Consider the following 22,618-nt stretch of genomic DNA (forward strand, 5'->3'; position numbering starts at 1 on the left):
TCTTTACAAGTGCGTTGTTTTAACCAAACTCACAATGGCTAACATAGTTAGACAGCAAAATAAACATGAGTATCCACAAAATACTGACACTTCCAGGCTCCGATGGAGGCTGCGCAACCAGCTACCTGCCCCAGACTCGAGGGAGGGCCCAGCGTATAAACAAAGTTTGCATGCAAGACTCCGTGTATTATCAACATATCGCGATCAGCTCCTGCCAACCACGCAGCAGACACATAACTTTACATTATGTAATGTGACCATCAGCCAGGGCTGGGGGGAAAAGCCTTTTTGTTCCTTACCACCGATCCTCCAACTAGGTGGGGACGGCCTCTGGATGATGTCCCCGGGAGAGCGCAGAGCTTCAGGCCGCGGCTCCTGTGGCTACTCCCTCTCACCTCTAGAAGACGCTGACATTCCAGCCTGGATCACCTGGCCGAGGCCCTTTTGCCTTCTGCATGAGCCTCATCATGTTCCGATGGCACCAATATTCTCTTAGCATCTTATTATGAAAATGTCAAATATCCAGAAAATTTGAAAACAAATAAACCATAGGGTCATCACTCATGAGATACAGTTTTTTTTTTAAGATTTTATTTATTTATTTGACAGAGAGAGACACAGCAAGAGCAGGAACACAAGCAGGGGGAGTGGGAGAGGGAGAAGCAGGCTTCCCGCCGAGCAGGGAGCCTGACGCAAGGCTCAATCCCAGGACGCTGGGATCATGACCCGAGCCGAAGGCAGACGTTTAAGGACTGAGCCACCCAGGCGCCCCATGAGATAAAATTTTAAGTGATTGCCTTGTTCTGCATGGTGTTTGTGGAGCCAGGACTCCCTTTCTCCACAGACAGACTTGGGTTTTTTATCACAACCCTTCCACGTACCGGCTAGGGGAACTTGGGTGTGTTATTTTATTGTTCTGAGCCTCAGTTTGCCTTCAATGTACAATAGGCATCGAGCTAACTCCAGTTAACCTATGTTGAGCATTTATCAGACGCCAGGAACTCTTCCACGTGACACCGGCTAGCCCAGATCCTCACAGTAACCGACTGTGGGGAATCCGGCTGAAAACCCAGGCCACTGCCTTGTGGTGCCATTGTGAAATGAGCGACACATGGTTCATTTAGTACAGAGCTTTCACTTGCAGTGGCTTTTCAAGGAATAATTCAAGGATTATTATTACTAGCTGTAGTAGTGTTTTAGAGAGGGCACCCAATCAGTACCCAATTACAGCTCAGGACATAACCAACAGCAGTGTTTTTGATTGCTTCAGCTGCCTGTACCTCATTGTTTTAATAGTCAAGGCCACCTCAAGTATGGTGAGGGTAGCACCCTAGATGACAGGTGCACCTGGAGAGCTATTTTCTGTATGGCGTGGCAAAGACTCTTCTTGCAAAGCACTGCTCAGAGCGCTCAGATTTTTAATTCAGAACACTGGATGGTACAGCTCTGGTAAGAAACTGGAAAATGTGAAAATGCCCCAGGTGGGTACTTCCACGCTGTATCAGACAAATAGAATTCTAACACAAGCACTTGCTAAAGTATACCTTTTATTGGCTGGATCATCTTTTTGTGAAAAGTGATGGAGACTTATCAAATCTAAACTTCGTCCATATGTTCTACTGTAAACATGGCTATTGACATCATGGAAATATGTCCAGACTGGTTCATCTCTCATCTGTTCAGTGCAAAGATATTTTCCATGGTAGCTGCCATACACATTCTAAACCCTGAAAGTTCTGGGGCCGTTGCCCCATAGATGCTTAGTTCTTCTCTGTTTCTAGGGTAAGACATGGGATTCCTGAAAGGCAACTAGACTGTCATCTTTCAGCCCAAAAATCTCTGGACTTCTTCCAACCCTTCCCTCATCCTAAGTTCCTTCAAACTCGTTCTAACCAGACTCCTCCATGAGGGAGCATGTCACGGATCTCTAAGGTAAGTCTCTCAGCCTTGGGAAAGGCAAAAGAAAGGATAAGTGGATGCTAACTTTTGATGAAAAACCACCTTTGAATAAGAGATACCATGGGAGCCCAGACAAGTGCTATAACTTTTCTAGAGTCACAGAGCAAACTGAACAAAAGAAGGAAGGAAGACAGGAAGGGAGGGAGGGAGAGAGCAAACCCATGAGTTCTGAATCCAGAGTGCTGCTGTGCATTAAATAATTAATAACGCCCATTGGCATAAGTCCAGAGACCTGACAACTGAAACAAATCAACTATAGAACAAGCGTTCTGGAAAAGTGAAGGTGCCCTACTGATACAGTCTTTCTCAAAGGGATGCAGTTTCAGATAGACCAAGATAGGACACTGTGGATGAATCTCACAGATTTTGCATCCAAGATGACCAAGCAGAGGCATATTCTGAGTCTTTGCCAGTAATAGTTGAAGAAGATAAGTTAGAAGTTGAGGAATTGGAGCTACAGTTGGAGTGAGAGATTCCCCAGCCCAGGAGACAGACAAAGATCCAAAAATAAAAGGGGGATGGAAGTGTTCAGAAGGAAATGAATCCAACACTGATCCAACAGTGAAACTCTCCCCCAAATAGAGTTACAGGTGATTCCAGAGCTATATCCATACAAGTAGGTTCTTGCTAAAATCTAAAGAGAAAGAGGATGAAGGGGAGAAGGAGGGATACATTAGGTAGTAGGGTCCATCGGGAGCCTACATACACTCATGAGAATTGTAATTAAGTACTTGCTATTGGAAAGGACCGTCCTGCCAAGACCTTTGGTCACATTAATCCTTCCTTGGGCCTTCCTTGGGAAGTTCACTGCCAGCAGCTGATCTGTCATCATAGAGAAACAATCAGCGATGGGGAAGAGAAAGTGATGTTTTAGGTGGGCTGGCAGAACAACTTTGTGGACTGCCCTGTTTTTTAACATACCCACAAAACTATGTGGAGCCAAGTGTTCTTTACGCCAGGCCAGACTTTCCTACCCCACCTTGGGGGGCTGCCAGTTTTCGCTGGCTCTCTCCACACTGTCAAGCCTTCTTGTGAAATGACTGGTACTTCCTGCTTCCTGTCGCACCTCAGACCCAGACACACCACCTCTCCCTGGGTATCCGCCCTATGGTTTCATGAAAGAAAGCCAAGGGGCTCTTGAGGACACAGAAGCCCCTGTTCGGAGAAGGACAAAAAGAACAGGGTCATTTCCCTCCCTGTTTCCTCGTTTCCTTCCACCTTTCTCTGCTCCCCCCCCCCATCCCTTACTGTGGTCATTGTGCCTGGCCCTAACTCAGCCCTTCATTCCTGCTTCTCTGTGCCCCAGCCTCCCAGCTGCAAGGCCATGGGGGATGTTCGCAGAGTTCCAGCTCCAAGAAATTCTCATCTCCATAGACCTGTCTACCCACCTCCCACCTGGCCTCCAGAGAAACAGCCAACATTCCTTTAGTCCCACAGAGAAAGGGTGTGGCTTGGATTACTCAGTGAAGCCTCCAAGCCAGCATCTTATGCCCCCAAAACAATAGAGGTATATTTTTCTTGGACCTCATTCTTTTTATTTGGTTTCTCCTTTGATTAGCAGAAAGAATGCCTCTCCCTCTCCCTCCTTTTTTTTTTTTTTTAACCCACCAGCCTCGTTCTTGGGCTCTTCCGGTAGAATCCCAACCCCCAACCTCAGTAAGGTAAAGCCTTGGATCGTGAACCTGAGTGACGTCAGTGAGCTTGAGAAATGCCATCCGTTTCTCCTGGGCTTTCTCACACGTGGGAATTGTCTCTTGGGAGTCTGCATCCCATCTCTGATCTGTTTGTTTTGGATGCTAATCCCAGGACGCTGGGTGAGGTGTTAGTCAGACTGACCTTTCCCGTTTTCTGAGTCAGTGATCTTAGATCACTAAGTCAGGCGCTAAGTGTTGAAAATTAAAATCAATGTGTGGGGCCCCGTAAGCGGGAGCCAGAAAGGTGGGAACAAAGGGGTGAAAGGGAAAGGTGATACCTCAGTTTGGGTTGAAACAAACAAACAAAAAAACCTATTGATCTGCTATTAAACCCATCCTCATCAAAAAAGGATTCTGCTCACTGGGTGTGTGAGGCTCACATTACAAAGAATATTACATGTACATGACCCCCTCTTGGCTCGTATTACCTCTGAAAAGTCTAGCCCACATCTGAAGTCCCAAGGCAGCTTCTGGCCATCCCCAAACAACCAAACCTTCTGGCAGTCAGGGAGTTTTCTGTTTGGTTGTCTACTGAGCCACTGAAGTACGTCCATCAGGCTGCAAGGGGTATTTATGGAGCACCGTACCTTTCACTAGGCTGGGGCATTTAGGGCACCTACCACTTCTACCCCCAGTTTCTCTATCAAGCAGACAGATCTACTGGAATAACAATGTTGATAAGGCCAGGTGTCTGGTTTGGATTGGCCTTTTGAATCTAGCTCTTATCTGGCATGTCAAAACTCCTAGTAAGCCGGGGTCAATGCAGCTTAAATATCAACGGGAACTCAGACAAGACAACTTCTTATTTTTAATATGACAAAACTGGCTTGTTGAGAAGCACGGTGTTTTACAGAAGACCACGGAACATGTGGTCACATTTCTGGTCTAAGAATTCAGGATTACTATCAGAAAGATATATGGAGGTTATATTGTGTTGGCAAACATTTAGGTTTAACCAAATGTCCAGCCCTACTGTTTATGCTGTGTCGCATTTGGGGGAACGCTCATATCCCCCAAACCAACCACAAAAGATGTTACTCCCAGCTGACAAATTCCAGTCCATAGTCTGGGCTTCCTTCTCCTTCAACACATCAAGCATAGCAGGTGCAATTCTTTTCGACAAATATTTATTGAACATCAATTACATGCACAGCATTTGCTCAAATCAGATAATAAAAAGATACTGAATCTGCTTGTGAGACCAACCATCCTAATAGACTTTCCATATACGTGTCTCTAAAATTCAGCAACTCCCTCTTTTCTTTTTCCTACCATCCCATTCTCAAGAAAAGACAACTTGATTATAAAAGGAAAGAAATTATCTCTATGTCCCTCTCCCTGAGAACACACATACATACACACGCAGACACTCAGACACACATGCATGCATACCCATATAAAATCATTATTTGTCCAGTAGGATTTACACATATGTCATGGATGTTGATAGACTAGACCTGTCTAAATCTGAACTCCAAGTATGCGTCCATTTTTTTAAGGCTCCACCAAAAGAAAACGGGGGGAAAGGGAAACTCAACAAGCCCCTCAAGGAGTCAGATCCCCTTCTTTATTGTCAGGTAATTGTTAGCAGAAATCGGCTATAATAACAAGCCATTTTAAAGGAATGTCAATTCCATTCTATCCTGCTTAAAGAAGACCCAGAGTCTGCCTTTGTTCCTAACCTGGGCAGTTTTGAGGAAATAATACTTTCTTTCAGAAACTGTGGGGAAATTTGAAAGGTAGGCCTCCTGCTCTCCCAGATCAGCATTGGAAGGAAAGGTGACCACTCTCAAGAAGGAGGCTAGCTAGTTCTGGGGGTCAGCCAGGAGCCCCCAGGGGGAGAGGACCAGCCTTGTCCCAGGGGGCGAGGTGAGAGGGCAGCAGATAGCAAGTGCCTTGCTTTCAGAAACTTATGAAGGATCTCCACTCCTCCTCGGTGTGGACTCGGCAGCCAAGGCCTCCGAAGTGTGGCAGAACCACCAGTATCTCAGGCAACGATTGTCATTCGCCCTCCCTGCTGATGGCATGTTTGCAGTCTGGGACAATTTCGTGCAGCTGCTTCTTTCCAGGAGCCTGAGGTTTAGGGTTTGGGTGAACTTGGTGGTTCGCCTTTTTTTTTTTTTTCTCCCCCTACCTTTTTATTCGCAGTTTCCAATACACAAAGCACTTTATAACGACCATGGAAACCTCTGTGGCCGCAGACTTAGAAGAAGACAATGACTGAGCGTCAGCCCCACAACGGGGAGGGGATAAGGGAGGGTCCGGTTATGTGGCACGGGTGTGTGGCTTTCTCTTTTGCTGATCAGGTCCCAAACGCAGTGGGGTTTTGTTTGTCTGTGTTTTGTTTGGGAGTTTTTTGTTGTTGTTTGTTTTTGTTTTTGTTGGCTTTTCTTTCTCTTTTCTTTCTTTTTTTTTTTTTTTTTTCCTTCACAAAAGGCCAAACTGACAAGGGCTTTAGAGCTAAGCCATGATGGATTTAAAAATGCAGTTGCCCTTGAGTTGGTCCGTGGGGCTAGTCATACAGCACGGAGCCAGGCCTCTCTTAGACATTGGTGAAATGTTTGTGGAATGAATGTGCGCTGCTTCCTTAAAGAGCTCTGTGTCATTGTTAGAACATAGTGGAAGCTTCTTAAAGGCAGGAGTCCTGACATTTGAATTGGTCATCGTTCTTGTCCCCAGTAGGTTTCCCTGGCTCCCCTGAGAGGGATCTGAGCTGAGGGAACAGCAATTAAATGGGATCTTTGTCCTCCTGAAATCTGCTGTCTGCATTCTGTATATTCATTCTCAGGAAATAGTCCTTACCAATCGCCTTTACCCCACTTTTCCATCTTTTCCAACCCATCATACGGGAATAATTGCCAAAGATGAAGACGGAGGCCCAGGGAGTTCTAAGCTGGCTCTTGCATGGAAAAAAAAAAAAACAGCTAGAACAGTGGATAGACCCCCGCACCATGGTCAGGGGTCCGAGTGTCTCTGCCCCACCTTCTGTGTACCAGCTTCCTCTCTCCTTAAACTGGCATCACGGCCTTCTCTGGGCATGCGAAACACCACCGAGTTTTAAACGTCCGTCCGCCGTACAAATGAAACGCGTTATCATTCAGACCACATTTGAACCAGAGGATCCTATTTTGATTCATCCCGAAAAGGACATGTCCTTCAGCTTCAGGAGTCTGTGCAGAAAGGGGAGGACAGCTCATAAGAGCAAACAGTGAGTGTCAACACCACATCCTCCACGGCTTGCGCTAAATGCAAGACCGCAAACGTGGATTAGCGTTGCCCCATGAAACACAGAGTCCCGAGAAAATAAGGCGGGGCCCAAAAGATACAAGACTGTGGGTAAACAGTTTCCCCCACCATAGAAGAGAGATGATGAAGGCATAGCCCGACTGGTCTCCTAGTAAATGAATTATCACAAGTAAGTAAGCATCCAAGAGTTGGTAGCTACTGTTTCCTTATTCCACACTTGTTGTGAGTGGGTTTTTAACCCCGTAACACTTAGAGTTTTGAAAGTTTAGAAAAGAGAATGAACCATTCTAGACCTGGGCTTTCTCATCTGTTAAAAGGGAAAAGGAGTTAAGAAGTCCTATGAAAGGTTTTTTTGGGGGGGAGCCAGGTGCTATATCCACGGAAAGCCCTTAGCACACCACGGAGCACATAGTAAGGGCTCCGCAAACATTTCCTCTTGCTAATAAATGTCCCAACGGAGTAGAAAAGAAAAATTTAGACCAGGATGATAATGGAGGGCCTGCACTTCCAAATGAGGATTTGCCTGGATTTAAAGGGGATAGTGACAACCCATTTCTGCCCCGCAGAACAAAATGATTTGGGAAATCTGGACAGGCCAGGATCAAGGGGTACAAAGGTTGCCACATGCCTCTGAGAAAAAAGAAATCCAACACACACCAGAGTAAAATAAAGCAAAGCGATGGCCGGGAGACCAAATCAGCCAACGCGCCACTCCTGCAAACCCAGAGCAGTTCTCAAGAAAGACAAATTAAGAGGCGGGAAGACACGTTAGATGTGCATGGTTCAAGTCACACTTTGTTCTCTGCTCCCCCGAGAGAGAGACAGCCAAACTCTGATTAGGAAAGAAAGGAGGAGATAAGATCAAAAAGTGCAGTTCACAAAAGAGCGAAGCCCCAACCTCCCCGCGTGACCCAAAAAAACAGCGCCAGTGCGAGGAGGACAGGGCCGCCGCGGGGGAGCGGGCTCCCCGGCCGAGGCGGCCGATTGCGTGCCCGAGAGCAGGGCTCCACGCTCACAGCAGCGTGTGAAATTCTCCGCTCAGGGCCCTGCGGGGGCGGCAGCCACGCACCGCCCCCCCCGCCCCCCCCCCCCCCCCCCCCCCCCCCCGGTCCCCCACACCGGGATCCTGGTTCTGCAGCGGCCGGACGCGTGTTGGGTGGGAACTGTGGAGAGCTGTCCTAAGTGAGATACAGCCCACAGTGTGGACCGAAGCCGACACGGTGCCTTGGGCGGAGGAGGGAGAATACAGGCCCCGGACAGACTGAGGCCAAGGTGAAGGCTTCTCCTCTCCAAGCCGGCACCCCACATTTCCTCCGTGGGGTGGCTGCCCACTGGCTAGAAGAGAATGCTCACTCTTGACCCCTCACTGCATGGCCCCACCCACCTGAGCAAAAAAGTTTCACCCAGGAGCAGCAAAAAGCTAAGGCACTTTTGACATTTAATACCTAAATAAATACCTGCTGAAATGAACTCCGCCCACCCCACCCCACCCCACCCCACCCCACCCTCCAGCCAGTGGATAGTTCCTGAAGCTAGTGTTTCTCTCCTCCTTCTGTTTCTCATTTTCTTGCACCTCCTCCTTCTTCTAAGTAAATCACAGTTTGGATTTAGGGGCAGGGAAGGAGATGGGTGACATTGTTTTTCAAATGCCTCTGGTCGGAAAGGATGTAGGGCCTTAGGTCCAAACTGAATCACAAGTCCCAAAAGTGCCTAGGCAAGGCACATCCATATACACACACTTCCATCCTGCTTTCCCTTTAAATCCCTCCCCCCAGGAGGAGTTGGGGAGGGATTTGTGTTCCTGAGGCTCTTGGGACTGCAGTCCCTGGGGCCATCTGGGAGTGATTAGCCTACAGATTTCAGGTAGCTCTAGCCACACGTGCAGCCCACATGACACCCCCTAATTCCATACCCACAGCTCTCCTTCTCCAAACAAACAGCAGTGCCCTTTGCAGAGAAAAGAAAATGCCTTCCTTAGAGGAGCTGCAGGGGAAAGCAGGTCAAACTTGTCCCCTCTGCCCTGCCCCCCACCCCCACTCCTCCACCCCCACCCCACCCACCATTCATTCAGCAGTCAGCCACTCTGGGGCTCATCCATGAAAGGGCTGTGCTTTGTGCTTAGAAAAGCAAGCAAGAAAACCAGGAAGAAAAAAATATTTATTATCATTGTATATTTGGGTAGCAAAGTCTAGAGGTTTTAGAGGTTCTGATATGTTAATAATGACTTCAGTTTGTGGTTTGATTGTTTTCTCAAAACCTGTAAATCAAGGCCAGAAATGTGTAAAGATTGCAATCTGAAAGCTTTATGTCCATCACTCCAAATATTCTCCAAAGGCATGTCTCTAACACCCTTTCCAGAGGACAGGAAATTTAGAAGAAGTTTCCGGGCAAGGACAGACTTCCTTGTGAGTGGCACAGATAGCCATCTACAGGCCACATTTTGAGGGAAGCCATAAAGACATCTCATCTAACTGGCCAAGGTATCCCACTATGTGCCTGGTAGCTGAAATGTACTATCAGGTATTCATTGCTTTGGCTAAATTTTGGTCATTCATTCCTGCACTACACATTTATTTGGCAGAGTCTATGTGGCACACAGAATAGAATAACACTCTGTCATTGTCCTCAAGGAGATCACAGTTGAGGGGGTGAGCATACACACTACACACAGTAGACAAACGACAGCATGAAAGGGCATGAACAAAATCTTATAAGAACACAAATATCTTTTCTTGGAGAGAATTCAAGTCTTCACGGAGGGTTTAGCCTTTGAACTGGATCTCCATTCCCTACCACAGTCTGGATGCCTCTCAGACTGAGAAGAGACTGAGCCCTAATAGTCATTTACTCCATAGTCTGAATGAGCCTCACACCTTTTCTAAGAGAACGGTAGGTGAGGACGGCTTATATTGGGAGAGACACCCTTCCCTGAAAAGAGAGATGAGGACTGCAAGCGAGAGTTGTAGGGAAGGCTCCCCAGTACAGTAGAAAGGAAACTCTTGAAGACGGGGAAGAAGCCAGTATATTCGTCTAGGAAGACAGGGCTAGTTCTACCCATGGGTCTTGGAGAAATAGCCAAAGGACATGGGGGAGATTTGAGGAGTTAGGGATGCTCTTAGGCATGAGCAATAATAATAATAATTAATAGTAATATTTCTTTCCTTCTAAGGGAGCATTTCTTGGAATTTTTCAGGATCCAGAGAGAACCAAATCCTTTCTCTGAACTCATTCTTAATTCTCAAAGGCAACCTCACTCCCACTTCCTGGTTGGTTTGACTGAAAAATCAAAGTGTCCTTGGCAGAAGTGAAGTTGGGCTGGGGACAGAAGAAGGGGGTAAGGGAGTGTTCCTTCCGTCATCTGTCTGACATGTGCAGTGTTCTGGGCTAATGAAACTAGCCCAGAAGTTGGCTGAAACAGGTCTCGAGCCCTGCTGAGCTGAGGCAGGTGAGCTTGGAGGCCAATTACCACCCCCCCTCCCCCGTTATCACCCTGAAAGCCTGCTTTCCTCAGACCTAAGTTCTTGGAGGAGAGTCAGAATCCAGAGAACCTCTTAAGTGCCAGGAAAATAAAAAGCAATTAGTGACTTTTGCTTTAGGCAGACTCTGGAGGGGGAAAAAAAATCCTGGAGCCCCACAGAACCCCACCTCCCTGGGCCTCTTCCGGAACCACAATGTTCAGCCCACTCAGCGTTTGGCCAATGCCGCTCTCTCCTCCCTCAGAAGATTTCTTTGCTCCTGGAAAATCATCTGGAAACTGTCATCACCACTGTGCTGGTTGGCAGATGTCCCCCAAAGAGAGAGTGAAGCGTACCACACACTACAAGGCATTTCTGGGCTTGGACCGAGAAAGGGGAGGGGTGGTGGGGTGGGAGGTGATGGCTCAGGCCAAGAGTGGCACAGCATCACCAACCACCAGCGATGGAAGAGAGAGGTGACTTCTGGGGCCCAAGAAAAGGATGGAAAGGCATCTGCCATTGAGCCAGGTGTTCAGGGACCCCTCCTCCCTCCTTTGTCTTCCCCTCAGCACTCTGACGGAGGACCAAGGATAGGAGGCAGCCCTCTGTGATCCATGCACTCTTTCAGAGCAAGGAAAGAAAGAGGTTCTCAGAACACAAAATGCCCTGGGGGGGGCAAAATGGGGTATGGGCAGACAGGGGCTGAATCCACCCCCAACTGTGCTCTGTCATCTGGAGCCCAATGCTGGGGCCCATGCACCCTGCTGTTCCAGGTCCTGCACAGCCTTCTGGGGTCACCCATGCCTCAAAATCTGCAAGCACCTGTTGCCTGACATACCTCATGCCTTTATTATAGTCAAGGTTCAAAGGAAAACTGGAATCTGGGCTCTCTTGGGAGACTTTGTCCAAGAGAGACTCTGGGGAGAAGTGGACCCTGGAGGCAGAGGGGGTGTCGGTGAATGACTGGGGACAGTGTCTGAGCCAAGACCAACCAGGGTGCCTTCCTTTCCTACAGAGATATCAACCCTCACCAGATACCACCGTTTCTCCTAGTTGCTGAAGGAGACGTGTCACCCTGTGAGATGTCTCCATTGCTCCAAGAAAGTATTTAAGGGAAAGATGCCTACATTTAGGGTGCTCTGAGACTTGACCTTCTCTTTTAAAGAATAATAAAATGCTCTGATGATTGAATCTAGGGGGACCTTATCCCTAATTTATAGCAGGAACTGCTTATTTGTCTCTGCTTTGCACATGGATATTAAGGGTAAAAAGACAGTCCACTGCCAACCTGAGTTGACAATTTTGTGAGCTTTAGGAGCACCCCAAAGGGAGGCCATTTCTGCAAACAGCCCATACCTCGTCCAGACCCTGCTCTGTTAGGCCTTCCCTTGAGTTTCAGCCAATCTGGAAATTGGGAGAGAAGGAGGTTCCAGTGCTAGAACTCTGTGTGAAAGCAAACAACCTGCCCTTTCATAAGATGTAAATACATTGTGTTCTTAAGATAGTAGCAGGGACGCTGCGAGATTTTCTGGAGATTTAAGGGAGGAGAAAGGAACAAACAAAAAACTGTCCCTCTCGCCTTCACCTGGCCAAATGTCATTCTCATTAAAAAAAAAAAAAAAAGTGGGGAGGAGATGTAACAGAGGGGGAAAAAGGCATTTAAGACTCTACTTACACCTTTCACATCAGTGAAAGGGTCTTGGGAGAAAGATGTTGAAGAGAAAGGGGAAATGCAGGAAAGCGGGGGGGGGGGGGGGGGGGCGGGGGGGGGGGGGGAGACCTGCTTTCTCCAAATTCCCAGATCTGCCTATTCAAAGCTGAGACGGTACCAGAGAGCCCTGGCTTCCCCTTCAAACAAACCCAGAATGGAATCCTGTAATAACACTCTCTCTCCCGCAGGCTTGCAGACAGCAACGCGCACCAAGAAATTAATTTGAAATAAACAATGACATGGTAGGCAGCCTGGCGGGTCCCCGCGTTCCCTGCGGGCCCTCACTTTCTGAAGAAGCCCCCGGGCCATTCTCCGTGGCTCCGGATCAGCCAACCTCCGGGTAGTTTTATGACGTCACAGATCTGAGAGCCCTCCGCCGACAGAGCGCCCCCCCCCCCCCGCGTTAAGACGTCACTCTCCAGGAAACTCCAAAGTTGGGGGCTGACTTCAGGGCCTCCGCACTCCTGGTTCCCCCGCCGCTGCCCAAAGTCCGGCAACCCCCGCTGCGCGCTCACGCTTCTCCAAAGCCGAGCTCAGCTCGCAGCTTCAGGACACTCGGTTTCGCCCCGCGAATCTATAGGTTCCAGTAACCCCGGGAAGATGCGCTCTGCCCGGGGGAGCCCGAGGCCCGGGTGAGAGAGAAAAGGCTTACAAGAACGTCACAAGATAATTTGTATTTAATTCTTACAGTTACCTTTGGAATTGTATACTAGTAGCATTTCTCCCTTTTCTGTGGTTTGATGGAAACATTTTCTCTGATTAATAAAGATCCGACATCATAACCCACCCAATAGGACATCGTAGTGGGAGTAGCTGGTTATAGTCTCTTCAGCCTGAGATGAAGTCCCCGCTATAGAACCCAGTCTATCCGGGGAGAATCACACAAAACTGTCCTGAGACTCTCCGCTCTTTTCTGCCAATGTCCTCCCTGGAACCGAACACCCCTAAACCGAAAGGGGACTCAAGGGGAGGAGGAGGCACAGGTGTGAGCCCGGGAACTGCGGAGGAAGCTCTTGGTGCTGAAGGGAGCCCCTTGGCTCAGTGGACAGGGCTGCCAATGGGAGTACTGCTGCGTTGAACACTTAACTTTATTTATGTTTTTAGATCAGCAAGGCAAAGTGCACATTTAAATGAAAATGCCTGAAAGATTTTTAAAAAGAGGAAAATTGGAGAGGGAAAAAGAAAACTTGGCCTAAGGAAATTTCCAGGCCGTTCTAGGGATGCTTTGAGGGAATCCAAATGATGCGCGTCTCCCCTGTACCTTGCCTAAAAGACAGATATTTTCAGAAAAGGAAGGGAGACACACACACACACACTCACACACACACACACACACTCACACTCCCTCTGGAAGCACAGTCCCTTTGGAACTGGGACCTCCTACTCCCAATCCCTCCCCGCCTCCCCTCTGGTAGTCCGTCCAGGTTGAGCCAGCTCTTCCCATCTGTTGCTGGGCTCTGGCCCTCACCCTGCGGGCGCCCCGCTGGGCCACAGCCGCCCGCGGCCCCACAACCCGGCCAGGTCACCCTGGAGCACTTTGCAGGTTCATGCCTCCCTCAGCCAGCACCTCCCGTCCACCGCATTCCTCTTTCTGTTAGAAAACAGAAAAGGGAAGAAAACGGAAAGCCCTTTTTGGCCTACAGTTTCGGGGGGCGCTAGGACTCTATGATCCTAGGTGACACATGTCGGATAATCTCCCAAAGTAGGGCGCCCGTTTGGGGAGAAATCCACGTAGGACTCTACAGTCACGTGCGTTTAGGGACCTGTTGCTGGGAGCTCTGGAGGCCTACGACGGGTCCCACACCCAAGGGGGCAGAATGTCCAAAGGTCGCATTTATTCGGCTGTCCACAGATGTTTATTGCGCACCTACGAAGCTACCTGGCATTTTCCTTTTCCCTTGCGCTGTTGCTGTCCAGTCCCAGGGCCGTCCTGAGAGACGGCTTACCCGCCGCCTCTCCCTAGAGAACCGGTGTCCGACCTGAAGAGCGACCTGCAAACGGGCTCGCAGCCGCGTGAAAAGTACTAACCACCGAGGAGAGAGCGGGGACCCGAGAGTCCCGCCAGGGATTGGGGTCTTTTACCTCAAGGGAACCGAGCCCCCAGAAAATTTGACAGAGAGAAGGTATATCCACTTCCCTGAGCACCTCTATAGAGAACATCGCCCGGGGCTGAGATCTTCAGGAGACTCTGCTGCTCAACCCAACCGAATTCTTCGGGGACATGCACCCCTGCTGAAAACGGATTTAGACACGCTCCCCACTTTTGCTAGGAAATTTTGGAAAGAGAGGTTACGGTCTCTAATTCCCCAGGTAAAGGGAACCCCATTCGCCCACGCCGTCCACTGCCATCCGAAGACGGAAAACCCCCCTGTGCCGTGTGTTCACACCGCCCCACAGAGCCCACGAAACTCGCTGTAATCCAACATCTCTGGGCTCCGGACTTGGCGCCCGCGTAGACGCGGAGGGAGCTCGGCGGCCCAGGCTAGGGAAATTGAACCCGGCGCCGGCCCTAGTCGCTGAAAGAGACGGGGCGGGGGGGTGATCCCGGACCTCGGCTTCTCAAGGTCCGTCTTGGGATCTGCTTGCACCTCCAAGTCTCTGCCCCCGCGGCAGACCTCGCGGCGCTTGCTTAGAGCGTGGCCCGGAATGCACGTCGCAGACTGGTGAAGGGCCCTCCGCTGCCTGCCGCTTTTCTTGACCTGCGCCCTTTCCCCACCAGAAAGAGGAGCCCACCGCGTCTGGCTCTCGGCAGCATGCCCTGGCTAAAACGGAGCCAACAGCCTCAGTTTCCCGATCTGTAACCTGAACATTGAGAATGGGTTCCTTTCCCTCTGGCGCTCTCTGACACGGGTCCTCTGGTCGCGGACCGCGAGCGTCTTCCTGGGGCAGGGAGGAGAGGTCAGGGACGACCCGAGAAACTCACACGGAGCCGAACCCCTGAGTGGGGGTGGGGGAGTTGGCACCGGAGCCCCTGCAGAAATACAGGACTAATCAACGGTGTCTACGACTCAGACTTGTCCTGGTCCTGGCACACGAGCAGAGGGCAATGTCTGGAATCTGGGGACAGGGGTCCTTCTCCTGAACCCGGTCTCCCCGTTCCATGCAGACTAGAAGCGTCAGGCACCTTGAACGCTCTTTTCTTGCCCGGTCCCGTATAGACACACGTCTCCCAGTTCCTCTAACTGGGCTGCCTAGAGGTGAATCCAAACGGGAGGAAATATCGAGTAGGAATTTCTGCAGAGATAAATCTCAGCAGCAAAGCAGCCCTGATTGAGTGGAGCACACCACCACCAGCCCCCACCACCATCAAAGTTTTCCTGCCCTTTCTGTGAGTTAAACAGTTTCTGAGCTTTTGGCGCCCCCTCTGGATGAAGCTGAAAATTGCACCATTTAAAAAGTCCAGTTTATCAGTTTTGAAGAAGATACAACAATACAGAGTGTTTGCATCAAATGAACAGAAAATGTACAAAACACTGTAAATTTATGATTTAAAATTCTATAAATTACGTATCTCCTATGACGTAATTGTATTAAATATGTATTTATGTGCATCTATTTATCTTGACAAATATTTAGAGAAATATTCCAAAATATCTTAAAGTCACAGTCTTCAGTGCCTTTAAGCCAGTAAACACAAGAATTGCAATAAAATGCAACTAAATACAGACGCCTTGGTTAAAATTTCTGCCAGAAGTTCTAGTCTCTGAGTGTCCTCCTGGGTCAGGTGCCTACAAATCACACAGTTATACTCACAAATGTCCCCTCACCACGACACAGAAATCAGTTGACACTACGCGGGACTCTTTTCTCCCAAGAAAGGACAAAGTTGTTCTTATACTTTTCCAGCGTATTCACGGAGCCATGAATACGTGGCTACTGTATGGAGGTCTCTAAAACTTGTAAACAAGCTATAGGGTACTACAGACATCCACTGTGAGTGAGTTACATTCGTTTAAAAAGTAAATAGTATTTAACTGTAGTTGCAACTTACTACCTTCTGAAGAATTCCGTTTCCTATAAGAAAGGTCGACTTCTTCGGAAGAAAATGAGAGAAAACGAGATTTTTTTTTTTTAAATCTTCCAGGAAATCATTCTTTTAAATCTTGCAATAGTGTCCGCAATATACAAATTAGAAATGAACAAGTCTTTGCTATGATGCGGCCCGATTCACCATAACAATAATTTAATTCGAGGCGGACATCTGGGAGAGCCAGAAAGGGGGAAGTTTAAAAATTAGGAGATTTCCACAGTTGTGCGTTTATTTGTGATTCTGAAGACATGTAACCCGCAGGAGCCTAGGATTTTTTTTTCTTCTCTTCCAGAACTGATACCTAGCCAAGCACTAAAGGCAGTTGGTGCAAACACAAAGGTTGTGCTCAAATCACACTTGTGATACACCAGAGACACCCCCAATCCCTCCCCCAGGACTTCTAGCTGTCTGCGAGTCGGAGAAGAACCCGATTACAGTCAGGAGACGGGAGCGTTAACCCTCCAGGTGTTTTGTAAAGGAGGACGAAAACAGGCGAGCTGCACGACTCCGCCGAAGTGGAGTGTTTTGTCTGCGGTGCTGCCCGTGTGTTTGGCGTTTTACAAACCAAGGGACTGGCCTCAGCCTCTCGGCCCGGGACGGCCACATTCGCAAAGTTCGATCTCTCAAAGCCAGAGCAGTTTGCAAGCTCTTTCCAGTGGCAACCCTGCTGACGTTTGGATTCGGCTAGGAGGTGAAAAGCAGAACGTCAAAGCGGTTGCCTGTCACAGAGCAGTGTCGCGGGGTGGGGGCTTGGGGGGCTGGAGAAGGACTTGTCAGAGTTCAAGGGCGCTGTGGCGCGGGGACGGCTCCCGCGAGCGCGGGGCTACTGCGTCCCCGCCGCTGCCGCCAGCCTTCGCCGGGACTTAGCTTTGGTTTTCATTGATTCCCCTTGCAAGAGCGCAGCAGAATCCCAACCAGCCGCACCGGTCCCGGCGAACCAGAGCGTGTTAATCTATTTATATGGATTATTACAGAGGAACAGCGGGCGTTGAGTCACCAAAACATTTGCTTCAAAAGACCATTTCTAAGCACTTTCGGAGGAGGCAGGCTCCAGAAGCATAAACTGGGCTACGCGTTAAAGAACGACTGCTTTTCGAATGCTACAAACTCCAGCTAAGTCTCCGGGACCGCGCAGAAAGCAGTGAAAAGAAATGCTTGGGGGTGGGGGCAGATCCTAGTCTAGACGCGCGCGCGCGCGCGCGCACACACACACACACACACACACACACACACACACGCACGCAAAATTCGTGCGGAGACGGCACCAAACTTCTGACATTACGAGAGTATGGCAAACTTACACACTTGGACGTCCCGGGTCCCCCGCCTTCCCCGCTGCAACCCCCCCCCCAACGCCAGACCAGAGGCAGCGCTCCCCTCCCCGCTCCTCCCCTCCCCTCTCGTCACCCAAGCCCACTGCCACAATCCTCCTCCTCGCAAAATCCAGTCCAATCAGCTGCCTGCCAACCCCTGAAATGCCGTGCTGTGATTGGCTGGCCGTCTCTAAGGTGAGGAGCAGTAGTTATTAAAGAGTCCCAGAGCTGCGAGTTGAGGAGCTGAGAGCGGAGGTTGAAACTCACTGGAAACTTGCGCCGCGACTTGCCAGTTTCACCCCAGGAACTTTTCTTTGCAGGAGGAGAAGAAAAGGGGTGCAAGCGCCCCGCTTTTGCTCTCTTTCTTCCCCTCCTTCTTCTCCTCTCCAGTTCGCCTTACCCCACTTGGAGCAGACAGCTGCGGGCTGGCCACCGCGCGCCTTCCCAAGTGCTTGCCGCCGCAGCCGGCTGACGTGCCAGGCTCCCCGGGAGCCGCTCGCTCCGCGTTCGGGCAGCCGAGGGGAGAGGAGCCCGCGCCTCGAGTCCCCGAGCCGCCGCGGCTTCTCGCCTTTCCCTGCCACCCGCCCCCTGCCCCGGGCCCGCGTATGAATCTCCTGGACCCCTTCATGAAGATGACCGACGAGCAGGAGAAGGGCCTGTCCGGCGCCCCCAGCCCCACCATGTCCGAGGACTCGGCGGGCTCGCCCTGCCCTTCGGGCTCCGGTTCGGACACCGAGAACACGCGGCCCCAGGAGAACACGTTCCCCAAGGGCGAGCCGGACCTGAAGAAGGAGAGCGAGGAGGACAAGTTCCCCGTGTGCATCCGCGAGGCGGTCAGCCAGGTGCTCAAGGGCTACGACTGGACGCTGGTACCCATGCCGGTGCGCGTCAACGGCTCGAGCAAGAACAAGCCGCACGTCAAGCGGCCCATGAACGCCTTCATGGTGTGGGCGCAGGCGGCGCGCAGGAAGCTCGCCGACCAGTACCCGCACCTGCACAACGCCGAGCTCAGCAAGACGCTGGGCAAGCTCTGGAGGTAGGGCCGGTGCGGCAGGGTGGGCTCCGCGGTGGCGGGGGGCGCTGGCCGGGACACTCTCTCGCGCCCCGCCTCCCAGCAAGAGGGAGTTGCCGGCCCCGGAGCAGGGGGGCGGCGGGGGGGGGGGCTGGGTAGGGGGGGCGAAGTGTAACTTGGCTCAGAGTTTGACGAAGTTCTTGGATTCCTCTTCAGGGGGAAAGGAGGGGAGGGGGGCAGGGGAAGGGGGCCGAGAGAGCCAAAGGGTGGGAGAAGACTTGTGGGAGGCACGGTGGGAGGGGGCTGCCAGCCCTATCTCCCGTCTCTGTGAAGTTCAGTTCGATCCCAAGTGGGGGGTTGGGTGGGAAGTAAAGTTTGTCCCTCTCTCGCTCCAACTGCGCTCTCTCGTGTAGCCCCACAGACCAAGGAGATGGGGTGAAGGGGGGGAGACTTCAAGGCCAGAGGAGACTCCCGGCAGGAATTGGGGGGGGGGGCTGCTGGAAATAGGTGGACGCGGGGGGGGGGGGCAGGAGGAGCTCCTTGCCGATTAAGTGGTTTTTTGGAAAGCTTTTAAGAGTGTTGGGGGCGGGGGGGCGTTATAACTGCAGTAGCAGAGGCACTTAGAGCAGAAGCAGCGGAGAGCTATTTTCATCTCCAGGGTTTTCCAAAATAGAAGGAGCGAGGGCGGGGCGGGGAGTGACCGCTCAGGTCGGACTAAAAGAACCGAGATTTAGTTTTCCCTTTTTTTTTCTTTCCTTTTTCTTTCTTTTTTAATTTAAGGAAAGTTATGAGCTGCAGCAGCGGCTGGAAAGCAGGGAGGAGGGAGGAAGGGGTTGTGTGCGAAGAAGCCGAGTGGTCGGGGTCACCTCCCCCTCCCGCCGACCTGACAGTTCCGCCAGTTTCACAGAACCCCCTCTGTTTCTCTCTGCGCCCCCTCCCCCGCCCCCAGACTGCTGAACGAGAGCGAGAAGCGGCCCTTCGTGGAGGAGGCGGAGCGGCTGCGCGTGCAGCACAAGAAGGACCACCCGGATTACAAGTACCAGCCGCGGCGGAGGAAGTCGGTGAAGAACGGCCAGGCGGAGGCCGAGGAGGCCACGGAGCAGACGCACATCTCCCCCAACGCCATCTTCAAGGCGCTGCAGGCCGACTCGCCGCACTCCTCCTCCGGCATGAGCGAGGTGCACTCCCCCGGGGAGCACTCGGGTGAGTCCCCCCCCACAGCCCCAGGCTAAGCCTCCCGTGGGCCCCACGGGCACACCCCAGGTCTCCACCGAGTAGGTTTAGGGACTTTGAGCTCCCTGGGGAGGGAAAAACTACCCCTAGCGCCTAATCCTCCTCCCCTCCCAACCCAGGGCCCCGAGAAGCTCCTACACACACCACACACACACACACGCGCGCGCGCGCGCGCGCACACACACACGCCCTACCTCAATCTCTACATTCTAGCAGATTAATTTTTATTGCGAGGTAAAATGCCTTTACAGCTTTGCAGGACTTCTTCCTCCTCTCGCTCCGCCACCCCAGAAGCACTCACAGGGTTCTTTCACAAGTAGCAATTCTGTGCTCCCGATCCTCCAGGCCTCAGAACTGCCCCCCCATAAAAGGAGATCGCAGAATGTGTACTGGCAGGTTAATCATTTGGCGACTTATCTCGGGTGCACCGCGCCTCCCGCGCGGTTGCGGGTCCTCCTGACACTTTAACTTGGAGGGAGGGTCGCAGGAGGGTTCCTAAGATTAGGGCCTTTGCACAGCCCTTGTTGATTTTCTGTGCTGCTTCTCTTCTGTTGCCCGCAGGGCAATCCCAGGGCCCACCGACGCCACCCACCACCCCCAAAACCGACGTGCAGCCCGGCAAGGCTGACCTGAAGCGCGAGGGGCGCCCCCTGCCAGAGGGGGGCCGACAGCCCCCCATCGACTTCCGCGACGTGGACATCGGCGAGCTGAGCAGCGACGTCATCTCCAACATCGAGACCTTCGACGTCAACGAATTCGACCAGTACCTGCCGCCCAATGGCCACCCGGGGGTGCCGGCCACGCACGGCCAGGTCACCTACACGGGCAGCTACGGCATCAGCAGCACGGCGGCGACCCCGGCGGGCGCAGGCCACGTGTGGATGTCCAAGCAGCAGGCGCCGCCGCCGCCGCCGCCCCCGCAGCAGCCCCCGCAGGCCCCGCAGGCCCCGCAGGCGCCCCCGCAGCCGCAGCCCGCGCCCCCGCAGCCGCAGCCGGCGCCCCCGCAGCCGCAGCCGGCGCACACGCTGACCACGCTGAGCAGCGAGCCGGGCCAGTCGCAGCGAACGCACATCAAGACGGAGCAGCTGAGTCCCAGCCACTACAGCGAGCCTCAGCAGCACTCGCCGCAGCAGATCGCCTACAGCCCCTTCAACCTCCCGCACTACAGCCCCTCCTACCCGCCCATCACCCGCTCGCAGTACGACTATCCAGACCACCAGAACTCCGGCTCCTACTACAGCCACGCGGCGGGCCAGGGCTCCAGCCTCTACTCCACCTTCACCTACATGAACCCCGCGCAGCGGCCCATGTACACCCCCATCGCCGACACCTCCGGGGTCCCTTCCATCCCGCAGACCCATAGCCCCCAGCACTGGGAACAGCCGGTCTACACACAGCTCACCAGACCTTGAGGAGGCCTTGCGCCAAGGGGGATGCTGACCGCGTGATGATCCTAAAAAGCACCGAAGAAAGAAAGAACCAACCAGAATTTCCTTGGGACATTTTTTTTTTTTTTCTTATTCCTTAAAGACATTTAAGCTAAAGGCAACTCGTACCCAGATTCCAGGACCGAACCATTAGCTATCCAGACGCATTACCACCTTGCTGCAAATCAGTAGCCAGGCCACTCGTGGCCGGGCGGACCGGCGGAATCGAGGAGAAACCGAACTTGAAAACTTTCTTCAAAGCAAGCAATGGAGGATAAATGGAGAATCATCGTGTGACCAATTTGCTCAATCTCTCTGCCTGTTTGAACTTTGTAATTATTTTTTAGCAGTAATTAAAGAAAAAAGTCCTCTGTGAGGAATATTCTCTATTTTAAATATTTTTAGTATGTACTGTGTATGATTCATTACCGTTTTGAGGGGATTTATACATATTTTTAGATAAAGAAATTAAATGCTCTTATTTTTCCAACAGCTAAACTACTTAGTTGAACAGTGTGCCCTAGCTTTTCCTGCAACCAGAGTATTTTTGTACAGATGAGCTTTCTCTTACAAAAAAAAAACAAAAAACAAAAAACAAAAAAAAAAGTGTGTGTGTGTTGTTGCATTAACATTAAAAAAAACACGGATTTGTGTTACGTGATAAGTTTTGGGGGTTAGCTTTGCTTAATTCCTCAGGCTTTCTGATTCAAGAAGGAGCTGCCTTAGAAAGAAAAATAAAGGCCTTATTTTGCAAATATGGGAGTAAACCATAGTCTAGAGAAGCATTTGGTAAGCTTTATCATATATATATTTTTTAAATGAGAAAATACCTTGAGCCTTAAAACCGTGCTGCTGGAAAATACTTGTGCTCTCTGTTAGTGCATTTCCTTCCTTCCGCATTTGCTTGTTTGTTGCAATCTTAAGAAAGAAGTGAAAACGAAGCAAAGGAGATGAAATCTGTTCTGGGAATGTTTCAGCAGCCAGTAAGTGCCCCCTGGTTGCCTGCTCGAGCCCCATGTGGGACACAGATGCTAGAGCCCTGTCCCTTGTGCTGTCACCTGTGCCTCTCCAAACACCAGCAGTGAAACTTCAAGACATCCCACGAGCTAAAATTATTTATTTTGTAAGGAGAGGTTTTCGTTAAAAAAAAAAAAAAATCTTTTTCTTTAAAAAAAAATTTTTTTTTTAATTTTACCTTCTTTAAAATAGGTTGTTGGAGCCTTCCTCAAAGGGTATGGTCATCTGTTAAATTATGTTCTTAACTGTAACCAGTTTTTTTTTATTTATCTCTTTAATCTTTTTTATTATTATTAAAAGCAAGTTTCTTTGGATTTCTTGTCCTAGATTTGTATAATATACATGCCTTTTTGTCTGTCCTTTTTTTTTCCTTTGTTGTTTTGTTGAAAACAAACTGGAAACTTGTTTCTCTTTTTGTATAAATGAGAGGTTTCAAATGTAGTGTATCACTGAGTCATTTTCAGTGTTTTTCTGCCACAGATTTTTGGGCTGCCTAAAGTGTGTGTGTGTTTGTGTGTGTG

The 22,618-nt window shown here is 50.7% G+C and overlaps 1 protein-coding gene and 1 long non-coding RNA gene across 2 annotated transcripts in view; one reads left to right on the forward strand and one right to left on the reverse strand.

The window, feature by feature from the left end:
• LOC113939730 overlaps positions 1–17,429 on the reverse strand; it is a 33,960-nt gene extending 16,531 nt beyond the window's left edge. Inside the window, exon 1 of the long non-coding RNA XR_003525329.1 lies at positions 17,397–17,429. This is a non-coding gene — a long non-coding RNA (uncharacterized LOC113939730). The remainder of the gene's footprint in view (positions 1–17,396) is intronic.
• Positions 17,430–17,534: 105 nt separating this feature from the next.
• Positions 17,535–21,686, forward strand: SOX9 (SRY-box transcription factor 9). The gene is made up of 3 exons (XM_035724629.1): positions 17,535–18,444; positions 19,370–19,623; positions 20,215–21,686. The coding sequence occupies exons 1-3, from the start codon at positions 18,014–18,016 to the stop codon at positions 21,063–21,065; spliced, it is 1,536 nt and encodes a 511-aa protein (XP_035580522.1). The 5' UTR covers positions 17,535–18,013; the 3' UTR covers positions 21,066–21,686.
• Positions 21,687–22,618: the final 932 nt, after the last annotated feature.

This window comes from Zalophus californianus, chromosome 16 (assembly GCF_009762305.2).
Source record: "Zalophus californianus isolate mZalCal1 chromosome 16, mZalCal1.pri.v2, whole genome shotgun sequence".
NCBI classification, from domain to species: domain Eukaryota; kingdom Metazoa; phylum Chordata; class Mammalia; order Carnivora; family Otariidae; genus Zalophus; species Zalophus californianus.

Bases quoted from the DNA above. Each gene is read 5' to 3' on its own strand.
- SOX9 (XM_035724629.1), top strand. From the start codon at position 18,014: ATGAATCTCCTGGACCCCTTCATGAAGATGACCGACGAGCAGGAGAAG. The intron at 18,445-19,369 runs GTAGGGCCGGTG...CCCCGCCCCCAG, and splicing joins ACGCTGGGCAAGCTCTGGAG to ACTGCTGAACGAGAGCGAGA. The intron at 19,624-20,214 runs GTGAGTCCCCCC...TGTTGCCCGCAG, and splicing joins CTCCCCCGGGGAGCACTCGG to GGCAATCCCAGGGCCCACCG.